This window comes from Protopterus annectens, chromosome 13.part0, assembly GCF_019279795.1.
Source record: "Protopterus annectens isolate FY-2018-M chromosome 13.part0, PAN1.0, whole genome shotgun sequence".
Lineage (NCBI taxonomy): Eukaryota > Metazoa > Chordata > Ceratodontiformes > Protopteridae > Protopterus > Protopterus annectens.
In genome coordinates, this window is record NC_056747.1 from 616,640,751 (window position 1) to 616,653,756 (window position 13,006).

Consider the following 13,006-nt stretch of genomic DNA (forward strand, 5'->3'; position numbering starts at 1 on the left):
GTGGGATTTCCTGCCACGGGTGACCCGACGTCGACTCCTATACAAAAGCTTAAGCCTGGCTGCTGTACTTGCGTGGGATGTCACACGCAGGGCCATAAACCAGGGACCATAAATGTGATGTCTTCACGCACAGACCCCAGAACATTTCAGCCGCAGACAACGTTAGATTCGACCGTTTCGCTCCTACGACCAAATCTTTCAAAAGATAAGTACCCCGTTGGGGTTTTTTTCTCTCTTACATATACTTGAACTTGGTTGTTGTAGGTTTCCTTTTAGCCGATGTCTGAGAAACTGAGCAAATGTAATTACGGGAGTCAGATACCGTACAAAGACTCTCACGACCGGTGTGTGTTTAGCTAGCATAATCTTCAGTGAAAGTCAACCTTTATATCATTTCAGTATGCTTGCCATTACAGCCACCACTGCTTTCCAGACTGGACGTTAAACTTTTCTTAAGAGGGATCTTGCATATCAGACCACCAGGAAAACCCATCCTTCCTCCCTGGGACCTCAATTTTGTGCTGGAAAAACTCACCTTACCTCCTTTTGAACCAGGCAGCACAGCTTCTCTACAAATGTGCACATGGAAAACCATTCTTCTGGTGGCTGTTGCCTCCGCTAGAAGAGTGTCTGAACTACAGGCTGTCATGGGCTGTCCTCCTTACACCACCTTCCGCAGTGACAGGGTAACCTTGCGCACAAACCCTTCCTTCATGCCCAAAATGGTGAACGAACTATCCTTAAACCAGTCCATTCACTTACCTATCTTCTTCCCATCTCCAACTAATACCGCAGAGAGGATACTTCATTCCATAGATATGCACAGACAACTGAGATTCTACTTAGACAAACCTAAGTCCTTCAGAAATTCTGACCAACTTTTCATCTCCTTCCACCCCAGGGCTCTAGGTAAGACAGTCTCCAAACAAACCATTTCCTGTTGGATCAGGAAATTCATTCTCTTCTGCTACTCATATCATGGCAAACAATTGCCTCAAGGAGTTTGGGCTCATTCCACTAGAGGCATGGCTATCTCCAAGGCTTTTCTTAGAGGGCTGAATGCAGCCTCCATAATAGAAGCAGCTACCTGGTCTACAGTTCACACCTTCACAAAACACTACAAGCTAGACCAGGTCTCCAGGGCCAGAGCAGGATTTGCCAGGGCAATCCTGCAGGAAATCTTGGAATCCTCTACCTCTGCCCCCTCCCATCACTCCTTCTAGCTGTGGTACTCTCCCACAGTATGAATACTGCAACATAGGAACAGAAGGACATAGAATGGTTGTGTAAAATCTTAACATAACAATAGATGTCCTTGTCTTCCATGTTGCAGTATTCCTTCCCACCCTCCATACACCCTTTTTTCTATTCTTACTGGATGGTTGGTCTTTGACCTCTGTATCTACACTCTACAGGCTAATCTGTACAGCCTTTCAGGGACATTTACTCCTTAGCCTCAAATTGTTATTGTGTACACCTTATGTGGGCTTCAAGTTCTGAGGTCTGTGCATGTAGATGTCACATTTTTGGTCCCTGGTTTATGGCCCTGCGTGTGACGTCCCACGCACCTACAGCAGCCAGACTTAAGCTTTTGTATAGGAGCCGATGTGGGGTCGCCTGAGGCGGGAATTCCCACAGTATGAATACTGCAACATGGAGGAGAAGGACATCTATGGTTATGGTAAGATTTTACACAACTATTCTTTCTGTTGAACAGTACCAACATTGATACAGTCACCTGTGGTGGTGTCTCCCTGACCTGCTTTAGCAGAATGTGACAGGAGCCACTCTACTTGAGGTGAAGAGCGTATGCTGTGTGTGACAGTCCATTATGTAACTGCACTTGTATATGTACCATATGTGTGTACTAATGTGTTCTTTTTTCTCATCCTTCTGAGTGATCAGTTGTGGTAGAGGTGGTCGTGTGACAAGTCAATTTGGCCTGTTCAGGTTGATGCCTCTAATGCTGGGTCTGTGTTGTTCACCAGGTCTGCCTCACAACTTGAAGATAAAGGCCATCCTGCTGAAGGTGATCCAGAGAGATTGCTAGTGACCTCCATGACCACTACTTGGGGGAAGCATAGCCTTCTCTTCTGACAATAGCCTGGAGGGGTCACTCATTGCTTGCCTGCATTAGTTGTGGAGATATGTGTGTACAGAAGTGTACTGACAACTAGATGCCTACCTCAGCACCACAGAAAGCATTCTGGTATGACTTATCAAGTCCCATGGCTAGCAGCCCCTACCCATAAGACCACAAGAGGTGCAGCCTGCACATGATGTGAGCAATGGAGGTAACTCATGTTTGGGTGTTGCCATCTGGGCTTCTCTGGCATCTCTCCATGGCCTCTGCCCTATCATTCAGATATTCCCCCTACCTATTTTGGCATTCCCCATATGTTGTTCATTGTTCATCCCTCTCCATCACCAGCTTTTCACCCTGTATCACTCTGTGTCATCTACTGTTATCTCCATTTTCTTTGCATGTGTACTCCCCTGTCTGTCTTTGCTGCATTTTCTTTGTTTGCCTTTGATTATCTTTCTTTGTCCTCTCTCCATTCTGCAACTATCCGTGCTACATTCCTACCTGCCCTTCTTTAAATGTTGAAAACGGGGCTGCCCTTCCTCCCCCAGCTTATTGTACCTTATGGTTACCCTTGTGCATTTTCCTGTGTTTGCTATTCTCGCCCTTTCCTCCCCATTTATATGTTGGACTTGGTTTGCACCTTGTTGTGCTGGTCCTCATTAGGGTGTATGGACATCTGTGAGTGGCAGCTATGCGGTTCTTCATTCTGAGTGTCAGCACACATGAGCTGTGTTGCATAGTCTGCCTTGGCAACCAGTACACCACATTGGTTACATGCGCTTCTGTAATTATACTCGTCCACTGAACCAGCCTAGCACTGTTCTTCCCAATAACACCTGATGTTAAGTTGTCTATCTCGCCTTCATTCTTGCTGGATGGGTTCGGAGCCGACCTCGGCTCCGACTCGGCCACTCTAAAAGCTCGAGAGTTGGTTCCACCGGCTCGAGGCTCCCCTTATATCCCACAATGCTAGGCGTGAGTTACCTCAGATCTCGTTTGCCGCTACAGCGATCGAGGTGTTTGGTTTCTACCGGCTTCTTGGTGAGTAACTTTGGAGTAAAATTTAGTATACTTAAACCCCTTTAGTTTTAATTTTAACAGTTGTTTCCCTTAGTTTAGTGGATTTTCCCCCCTTTCTTTCTAAAATCCCATTTTTTCCACAAGAACTTATAAGTTCTTCCCTCGGGCCTTTGGGCCTTTTTCTTCCATCCCCTAGTGGTGTGTGTGTGTTTTTTTCTCAGAATTTAAAACTTTGGTAGTTTGTTTTATTTTTTGAGTTTAAAATAGGATAGGGTGTAATCAGTGTGTTTGACTGGGTGTGTGTGATTACACTTTTTCTAAAATGTCTAAAGACTCAAAGGTCTCAGGCTTCAAGAAGTGTGACTCGTGCTGTCAGAAAATGTCTCTGACAGGCAGTCACACTTCTTGTGTCTACTGCCTGGGACCTTTGCATCTGCAGGACTCCTGTGCTGTATGCCACGGCTTCAGCCCCAGGGTCCTGCAGGAAAGAAAAAACAAACTGATTTTGAGAGGTTTACTCAAGCCTGAGGGTTCCCTTACTGTCTCTTCGGGAAAGCCCTCCAAGGCTTCTAGGTCCTCGGCTCCAGCTACTGAGCCGAGACCTAAGGCTACGAAACCTCCGTCTACATCAGCTCCGGCTGGAGCCGATGAGTCTCAGTCTACAGTTTCTGTGGTTTCCTCGGCTCCGGCTGGAGCCGAGGTATTCGAATTCCTGTGTCGGTTCCGACCAGACCTTCGAACCGACATCTAGAAAGAGGTCCAGGTCACCGTCCCTTGGCTCCGTTCATTCGGCTCCAGCATCTCCTCTGCTGTCTGAACGGAGCCATAGATCTCACTCCTCTAGGTCATCGAGGCTGTCGGACCATGACCTTCAGAGGGTAGTGAGTCGACTTCTTAAGTCCGAGGCACTGGCCCAAATGCTTCAGAGCCCGACTCATCAGTCGATGCCTGACCCTATCCCTCATTATGTTCCTCCTCCGACTCCGTTGAGCTCGGAGCCGGGCGCTGAACCGAGACTGTGGTAGCGTCGGAGCCGATACAAATGTCTTCGGCTCCATCGTAGGCTCCGATTTCTTCCTTAGAAGAATCTCGGCGCCGGACTTCCATCGTCGGCTCCGAGGGGGTGAGTGGCATCGGACCCTTGTCCGACCCCGCTCTCCCTCTCGGGGCTTCGGCGCTGGTGAGTTCGGCTCCGACATCAGCCTCGGAGCCATCACTGTCGGTGCCGAGGGAGGTTTTTAGCTTTTCGGAGTGGGGACCTCTGGCTCTGCCTGACAGGGGTGCGTTCGAGGTCATGCGGAGTGTGTTAGAACCTGGTTCTACTCCACAGTCGGCTCCGTCCCCCTCCCTCTTCGGTGCCTCAGGTCAAGTCGACTCACTCCCTCATCCCGGACCGCAGAGAGCCAGCTCTCAGGAATCCCCTGTGGGGATCTCATCCTCTTCCGAGGCCTCTCCTGATTTGGCAGAAGAGCCCCCTCGGAAGAGAAAGTGTAAGAGGAAACACATAGACTCACCTGAGTCCGTCACCTCTGAGACAGATTTAGAGGATTCCGAGGGTTCCCCCCGTTCCCCTTCTGAAGATGTCTCATTTGCAGACATTCTAGAAATCCTTAAGCAGAGGGGAAATTGGCCAGCCCTCAACCCTTCGGAGGATGAATCTGTGTACCTTGAGGCGTTTGGCTCTCGTCCTTCCACCTCCTGGGTGTCTCCCCCCTTTGACCCCTCATGCAGGTGGTAGCAAAAAAGGCATGGACGGCTCCTGATTCAGTGGACCCCACTCCCAGGAGACCCTCAAAATTCATTACAGCACCAGCAGATAAACAGTTTCTGACAAAAGGAGTTTCTGTGGATGCTATGGTGGTTGCTGCTGCCACTAAGAAGGAACTAGCTGATCCTTCAGTGCCTGTCCATCCACCTAACAAGGAATCTAGGTCCATGGACAGGTACGGAAGCGGATGTTCTCGTCAGCGACCTTTGCAATGCGTTCGCTGAACTACCTATGCCATTTTACTTGTCTTCAAAGGGACTTGATCAAAGAAGCGAGTGATATGTTGAAGGATCCTACAGCTGCGGGTTTTCAAGACAAGATGAACACTCAGCTGGCTACCCTGAACTCCATAGCTAACTCCTCCATGCGCCTCCTTTCATATGCGGCTGATGGAGCGAGCAGGGCCGCAGGAACAGGAGTGGCCTTACGTAGGCATGCCTGGATGCGGTTATGCAACTTTGCGGACCCCTTTAAAACGTCGTTCACTAATTCCCCGTTTGATGGATCATCTCTTTTTGGTCCTCAAGTGAAAGAAACCTTGACTAGGTGCGAGACTGATGGCAAGACTCTTTCTGCCGTCGGGGTCCGTTTTTCTACTCCTTCTAGGCCTTACCCCAAGGGCCAGAAAAGTGGAAAAATGTGGTTCCGCAAACAATCTCAAGGGATTTCGCCTGACGCACAGAGTCGGTTCCCCGCCAGAGGCAGAGGGGGGAACAACAATGGTAGACGTCGCCCTAGAGGCAGGGGGTCCGAGAACCAGGGCAATCGAGAAACTTTCTCCGATAAGCCCTTTCAGCATCCCTGAGGTGTTGCCCGACTGTCCACCTTCGGAGGCAGTCGGGGGAAGATTGTCACTGTACCCAGAAGCCTGGCTATCCCTAACACGAGACAAGTGGGTACAGTCCATCATTTCCGAAGGCTATTCCATTCCCTTTCTTTGCATTCCAAACCGATCAAAAATCCCTTCCAGATGTTCCACCGCTCAAAGGGATCTTGCAGCTTTGGAAGTTTCAAAACTGCTTGCAAAAGAGCAATTCAACCAGTTCCAGCAGACCAGCAAGGATCCGAATCTACTCCAGGTTCTTTTAGTTCCAAAAACAGGGGACTGGAGACCAATTTTGGATCTCAGTATCTTGAACAAGTCAGTCAAGAAAACACGATTTCGATGGTCACGCTACAGTCCATACTTCCCCTATTGGGAAGAAAAAACTGGATGTGCTCTATAGACCTTCAGGATGCGTACTATCATATAAAAATGAACAGACGCTCCAGAAGATTTCTCCGCTTCAGGCTGGGAACCAGTCATTTTCAATTCAGAGCCCTGCCCTTTGGACTCACCACTGCCCCCGGTGTTTACCAAATGTATGGCAGTGGTAGCTTCTCACCTGAGACGTCAAGGATTCCAGGTGTTTCCATATTTGGATGACTGGCTCCTTACAGCTCCCACCGAGCATCTTCTTCTCACAGCCAGGGACTACACCTTTCGCACTTGTCAAAACTTAGGCATTTCAATAAATTGCGAAAAGTCTGTTTTGTCGCCTTGTCGTGTTATTACCTTCATAGGCGCAATTCTAGACACAGTCATCATGTCTGCGAGGCTAACAGATCAGAGAATAACAGACATACAAAAACTGGTCTCGCTCATCTTCAGCAGCAACAGAGTCAAAGCCAGGTTAGTTCTGAAAGTATTGGGGATTATGGCGGCTGCCATACCTTTGCTTCCATTAGCCAGATTCCACATGAGAATCCTTCAATGGATGCTCTTCACACAATGGTCATACCAGCAACTTCCGATGTCCCACGCCATTATGATCACGCAAACATGCAGGAATCATCTTCTGTGGTGGATGTCTTCCCCTCAGCTCTTATTGGGAAGACCCTTTGTTCCTCCCCCTCCGGTTGCTACACTGACAACGGACGCCTCCCTGATCGGGTGGAAGGGGCATTATCAGGGCAGAACTGTCCAGGGCACATGGCAACCAGAAGAATGCCACTTGCACATAAATGTTCTAGAGATGAGAGCAGTGCTTTTAGCGTTGCAAGCCCTTCAAGACTCTCTTCCCTTGGGAACGATAGCAATCCAGACGGACAATATGTCTGTAGTGTGGTATATCAACAAACAAGGCGGAACCAGGTCCTACCCCCTGTGTCGAGAAGCACTCAGACTGTGGCAATGGGCGATTTCTTCTCAGCGGTTTCTGATAGCAACGCACATCCCCGGGAAGTCCAATCAAATCGCGGACAAGTTGAGCAGAGCTATCCTCATGCCTCACGAGTGGTCTCTGAAAGACTCTGTTGTGAGAGAAATTTTTCTCAAGTGGGGTCAGCCTTGCTGCGACCTTTTGCTACTCCCCAAAACAGCAAGTGCAGAGATTATTTCACCCTATTCCCTTTACCAGGCCAGCCCAGCAGAGACGCTCTAGTCCAAGTTTGGCCCCGGGACTTCTGTATGCATTTCCTCCCTTCCCACTAATCTCTCAAGTGATACAGAAAGCTATCGCTCAGAAGGCCTCGTTGATCCTCATTGCTCCTTACTGGCCTCGACAGGTTTGGTTCCCCTTTCTGTATCATTTTCTGTTGAGCGACCTTGGCATCTGGACCTAGTTCCAGATCTTTTGATCCATCAGTCGGGTCAGTTTCATCGCCCTTCCCTCTCTGAACCTCACTGCTTGGTTCCTCCAATTCCAACCTTAGCCAGGCTTCCTCAAATATCTCACTCTGTTCGAGATATTTTGATAGCTTCCCATAAATCTTCCACTAGAAAGATTTATTTGAGTAAGTGGAAACGTTTCCTATTGGGCTCAAGGAAGGGACATAGATCCTTTCACTGCTTCCATCCAAATGGTCCTTGATTTTCTAGCTGAACTCTTCCATGCAGGTTCATCTCCTTCTACTCTTAAAGTTCAACTGGCAGCTATTTCTAACTTTCATGTGGGTATTTCAGAGTCTGCCATAATGTCCCACAAGCTTTGCAAAGCCTTTTTGAAAGGAGTTTTTCTACTCAGACCTCCTATAAGAAATCCTCCTCCTCCTTGGGACCTAAATTTAGTTCTTAGTTCTTTGATTCTTCCCCCTTTCGAACCTGCAGCCTCCTGTTCTTTGAAATTGCTATCATGGAAGACTCTCTTTCTGGTAGCTATTACTTCAGCTAGAAGAGTTTCAGAACTTCATGCACTCAGCTGTCGACCTCCTTATCTGTTGTTCCATAAGGACAGGGTATCTTTACGAACCAACCCGTCCTTTTTGCCTAAGATAGCCTCGCCTAACCTAAATCAAAGCATTGACCTCCTGTGTTTTTTCCAGAATATTCCAATAGGTCTGAACAAAAATTGCATTGGCTAGATGTTCATCGTCAGTTAAGGTACTATTTGGATAGAACCAAACAATTCAGAAAATCTGACCAGCTGTTTGTCTCCTATGCAGAAGGCAGAAAGGGACTTTCAGTTTCAAAGGTATCATTATCTAGATGGCTAACATCTATGATTTCCCTTGTTTATGAAATTAGACACCAAAAGCTGCCTAACAAACCTAAAGCCCATTCCACCAGAGCTTTGGCTACTTCTATAGCCTTCCAAGACAGACTGCCTATTGACACCATTTGTGCAGCGGCTACTTGGGCTACTCCTCACACTTTCATTTCTCATTATAAGTTGGATTTAGCTTCTAGGCATAGAGCTAACTTTGGTTCCACTGTTCTCAAGAGTCTGTTCCGTTAGGCCACCCGGGACAAGGTGCTAGGGACGGTCCCATCCAGCAAGAATGAAGGCGAGATAGACAACTTAACATATAGAAGTTATGTTCTTACCATAACGCTCCATGTTAGTTGTCTTCTTCTCGCCTTCTTCTTAAGGCCCCACCCTCCTTCCCCTGGCCTGGACAGACCTAGAGGAGTGTTGATTGTGACCTCTCTTTCTACCACCTCTTACTTTAGGTATATGCTACTGTGCATATTGTCCTGGATCAGGATGTAGGTCACCCTTCTCTTCTCCCTGGTTTATAGAGGTGGACTTTGTTTATAGTTATTCTGTTACTAGTATAAGCTGGGTCTAGCTTACAAACGAGATCTGAGGTAACTCACACCTAGCATTGTGGGATATAAGGGGAGCCTCGAGCCGGTGGAACCAACTCTCGAGCTTTTAGAGTGGCCGAGTCGGAGCCGAGGTCGGCTCCGAACCCATCCAGCAAGAAGAAGGCGAGAAGAAGACAACTAACATGGAACGTTATGGTAAGAACATAACTTCTATTTTTACTATGTAGTCCTTTCTTTAATATGCTGGTGCTTTTACACGCCCCATTAGATATGTGATTAGTTGTGAGCTGCAATGCAGTACAAGCTTCCTGATATTTAGCACTGTGGTAGCATGCATTGCTTATCTATGAATCCTAGCTATTGTCTTATATGTTTTTACTGTAACAATAAACTAATTGTGTGCAAAAATTTCTCTGTTTCATGTTATAACATACTCGTCTTTTCCAGCAACTATATGCACATAGAATAACAACTTAGTTACTCTGTTGCATGTGTAACAAAAATGAATGTTCGTGCATCTGTGTACTGTTTTCCTGTACTGAATACTTCACATCTGTGTAGGAGACTACCTGCTAGCAAGTTTAAGAAGAAAAAATATTTTGTAGCGTATATTGTATTGAATTGCATATCTGTGGTCACAGTAAGAACTTTGACTGAACCAGTACTTTGTGTGTTAAAGTAAAACAAAAATAATGAGCAGTTCTAGATTTATGATTAGCTGTCATTTTAATAGATTCTAGAATTTATTTAGGCATATCCATAGCCCGATAATAAAAATTGTATGTGTAATCTGTAAGAAGAAAAGTCAGCTTTATCTGTGTGTTAAAAGTTTAATATATAATTGCATAGCAATGGATGATAATAAATTAAATGTATTTTTTATTGCTAAATTAGTCTAGAAATTGCAAAAAAATGAATATCAGTTCTGAAGACTTCCTTTTTATGCCATAACATTTTTATTGATGGGCATAGCGATCTATTATTTGTATTAAAGCATGAAGGCACTAGGCCAAATTGTTGTAAGCTCACAAAGCCTTGCAGCATCTACAATATGTGACACTAAGATTGCAGTGTTGGGGAAGAGGCATATTTACCAATCCTGACAATTGTGCAGTCTCTCACGCTAAATTTTATCGAACAAACAGATGTTCCGTCATACAGATATATCAGTCTATATTTAGTTATGTGCTCAGTTGAGTTTCTCACAGATATACTAGCAAACTTCTTGTGGTTTTGCACATTAGAATTTATTCCAACCAAATGAGGTAATTTATAAAATTATAAAAGAAAAAATGCATTCAGGAAACATTTGTATATGCTAGAAGTTATTTCCTGTGCCAGTCCAGACTACATTTCTGGATTTGATACTCATAATAACATTTGCTAATGCCAAGTACATTATAATATTTAATGTAAATGAATGCTGGAAAATGAACCTTAGTTCTTTCAGTGGACAAAGTGTATGTTTAAATTTTTATGCTTATTATTAACATTGGTGGTGCTACCTATTCGTTTTAAAAATATAGATCATGCTTTTACAGTTGTATGTTGCTGAAGTCTCTAGTTTGCACACTGTATTTTTTTTGACGTTCTAGAAACTGTTCCTTGGTTTGGTGTGGATGGCTCAGTCATTAAAAATATCTTATCCTCTGGACGTGGATTAGAAGTAGATGCAAGAGTTCCCAAGCCATATTATGACATTGTAAGAATGGGAGTACAAGTTAAACATCAAGACCGCTGTATAAATCTTCAGGATATTCGCTATATCATTCGTAATGATATAAAGGTAATATTTTGTAAGAAAATATGATGTGCATTTTCTGTGGATGGTGTGTAAATTAATGAGTTTTGTTATCAGCATGTAACGTATTAAAGGAATTATTGAAGGCCTGAGTGCACTTGGAAATTGTTTGGGGTATGTCTTTAAAATACTCGAGGTATAAATTTGAAAAAAAAAAAGAACATAAAAATGATTTGAAGAATGAAACAAAAAGTTTGCCACGTTGGCTTTGCAGAAGAGTTTTTGAAATTGTTTATAATATTTACAGAGTACCTTATATATATCAGTTTTAAGTCCTCAGAGGCAACTCTACTACACAGGCTCAGTCTCACATAGCCCTTTCAGCCACAGGCTGCATAGCATAGAAAGCAAAGGTCTCAGCTAGAGGGACTGACTAGGCATTCCTTCCAGCTCCCCAGAATGTTTTTGCTTGGTCTTCCTTCAGGCCACATCCATAACAGATCTGAACTGGGCCATTTAACTCCAGCAAGTGTAAATCTGTAGGCAAAGCCCCTGTTCTACCCAGAGATGATCCTCTTGACTGAGGAACCAACTTCCTGGCTTTCCTCCTCCAGGTTATAACATTTTTGACAGAACTAATTGGCAGTCATTATTATATCTAATGCAAATAATTGCCTGACTGTTTTCTGAGACTTTCATAGCACAAGACACATTTATAACCCCACCCCACATTTTTGCCTACAGGATATTGTAGCTGCCCTTTACAGGACAAAAAAACATATCGGCTTTAGACTAGTACAAATGAGGTGTAATTGCTAGACAGCCCGCCAGCATTTTTGTTAGGTACCCTGGGTCTATGAATGACAGTATACTGTAAAGGTTCTAGAGATAGTGTCCACTGACATATTTTTGTTTTGCCATCCTGTTGTTTACTCGACCCTTGGAGTGGGGCATAATCTGTCACTAGATTAAAGTGCATACCTTAACAAGTTGTTGTTGTTTGTCTTTTGTCTTTTCCCAGTAAGGGGTCGCCACAGCGGAACTCCGGTCCGCTAATGATTGGCAGTAGATTTTTACGTAACGCCAAGGTGCCAGCTCGGCGCCCAACCTTCAACGAAGGCACGCCCATTTATGCACGCATGTCTTTCGAATGCTACCCAACCGCGGGGAGGACATTCAGACTCCACACAGAAGGCACTCCCAAGCCCAGCCGAGAATCGAATGGGAGAACCTCTTGCTGTGAGGTAACAACGCTACCGCCGTACCACCGCGGCATACACATACCTTAACAAGCAGTACTTTAAATTAAAAAAAAAAAAAAAACACTTCACAGCTTAGCATTCCCTTCCAGTTCTGAGTATTTTTTCTTAGTATTATTTAACTCTGACTAATGGGGTGGCTGTGTTGGTGCAGCAGTTAGTGTTGTCGCCTCACAACTAAAGGTTCTCTGGTTTGATTCTCAGCTGTGGTGCCTTCAGTGAGGAGTCTGCATGTCCTCCCTGTGGTAGCGTGGGCTTCCTCTGGATGCTCCGTTTTCCTCCCACATTCCAAAGACATGCAGTAGGTGGATTGTACCCTCTAAATTGGCTGTAGGTGCAAGTGTGTATGCGAGTGAGTGGTACGGATGAACCACTGCAGCAGGGCTAGCCACCCGATGCTGTAAACCTTGGCTGTAGATGATTGTCACTGTTGAAGTGACACCCAAACCCCATGCCCAAAGATGGGATAAAGGGGTTGAGGATGGATGGATGGATGTGTGACTAGTGTACTACACAAAGTGCTGTTGTCCTTGAATATCCTGGGATAATACAGCTGTAAAATCTGCTTCTGACACATACTTATACAGACAAAAAAATCAGGATTCATGAACACTGATTCAGAATCTGATAATCTTTTCAGTTTGTTAAATGCTCTTTTTGCCTTAAGAGACCATTGTTTGTTGCTTGAAGCTTTTCCTTTTGCAAAAAATCTGTAAAAGAGGAGGCAGTAATTGCAAACGTCACAAATTTTGTTTTGTACCCAATTAATCCATTTCTTTAAGAAGAGGTTATACACCATTTTTATACTCAATATTTTCTCTAGTTCAGGTTTCAGCACCCCTCTTCCTCTAAGGTTCAAATCTTTGACTTCAGCCATGCACAGTTTCCTTTTTTAGCATTATCAGTTACACCTGCGTGTCATACACAGTCTAGCACAGACAGTACTTTTATAGACTCCCAGTCTGAATGGAAGACCATGTCATCTAGGTATGCAGCAGCTCCATACCATGCTGGGGCTTTAGTACTTTATCTATTTGTCTTTGAAATGTGGCTGTAGCTCTGTGTAGACCAGATAGTAACACTGATTATTAAAAAAAACCTT

At 45.0% G+C, this 13,006-nt stretch overlaps 1 protein-coding gene across 3 annotated transcripts in view; it reads left to right on the forward strand.

Annotated features, from left to right (window-relative positions):
* The window catches only part of TEX14 (testis expressed 14, intercellular bridge forming factor), a 3,435,352-nt gene that overhangs the window by 1,293,907 nt on the left and 2,128,439 nt on the right, over window positions 1-13,006 (forward strand). For all 3 annotated transcript variants that reach the window (XM_044054283.1, XM_044054282.1, XM_044054281.1), the window contains one exon: window positions 10,500-10,690. In XM_044054283.1, the coding sequence (XP_043910218.1) occupies window positions 10,500-10,690 (191 nt within the window). The remainder of the gene's footprint in view (window positions 1-10,499; window positions 10,691-13,006) is intronic.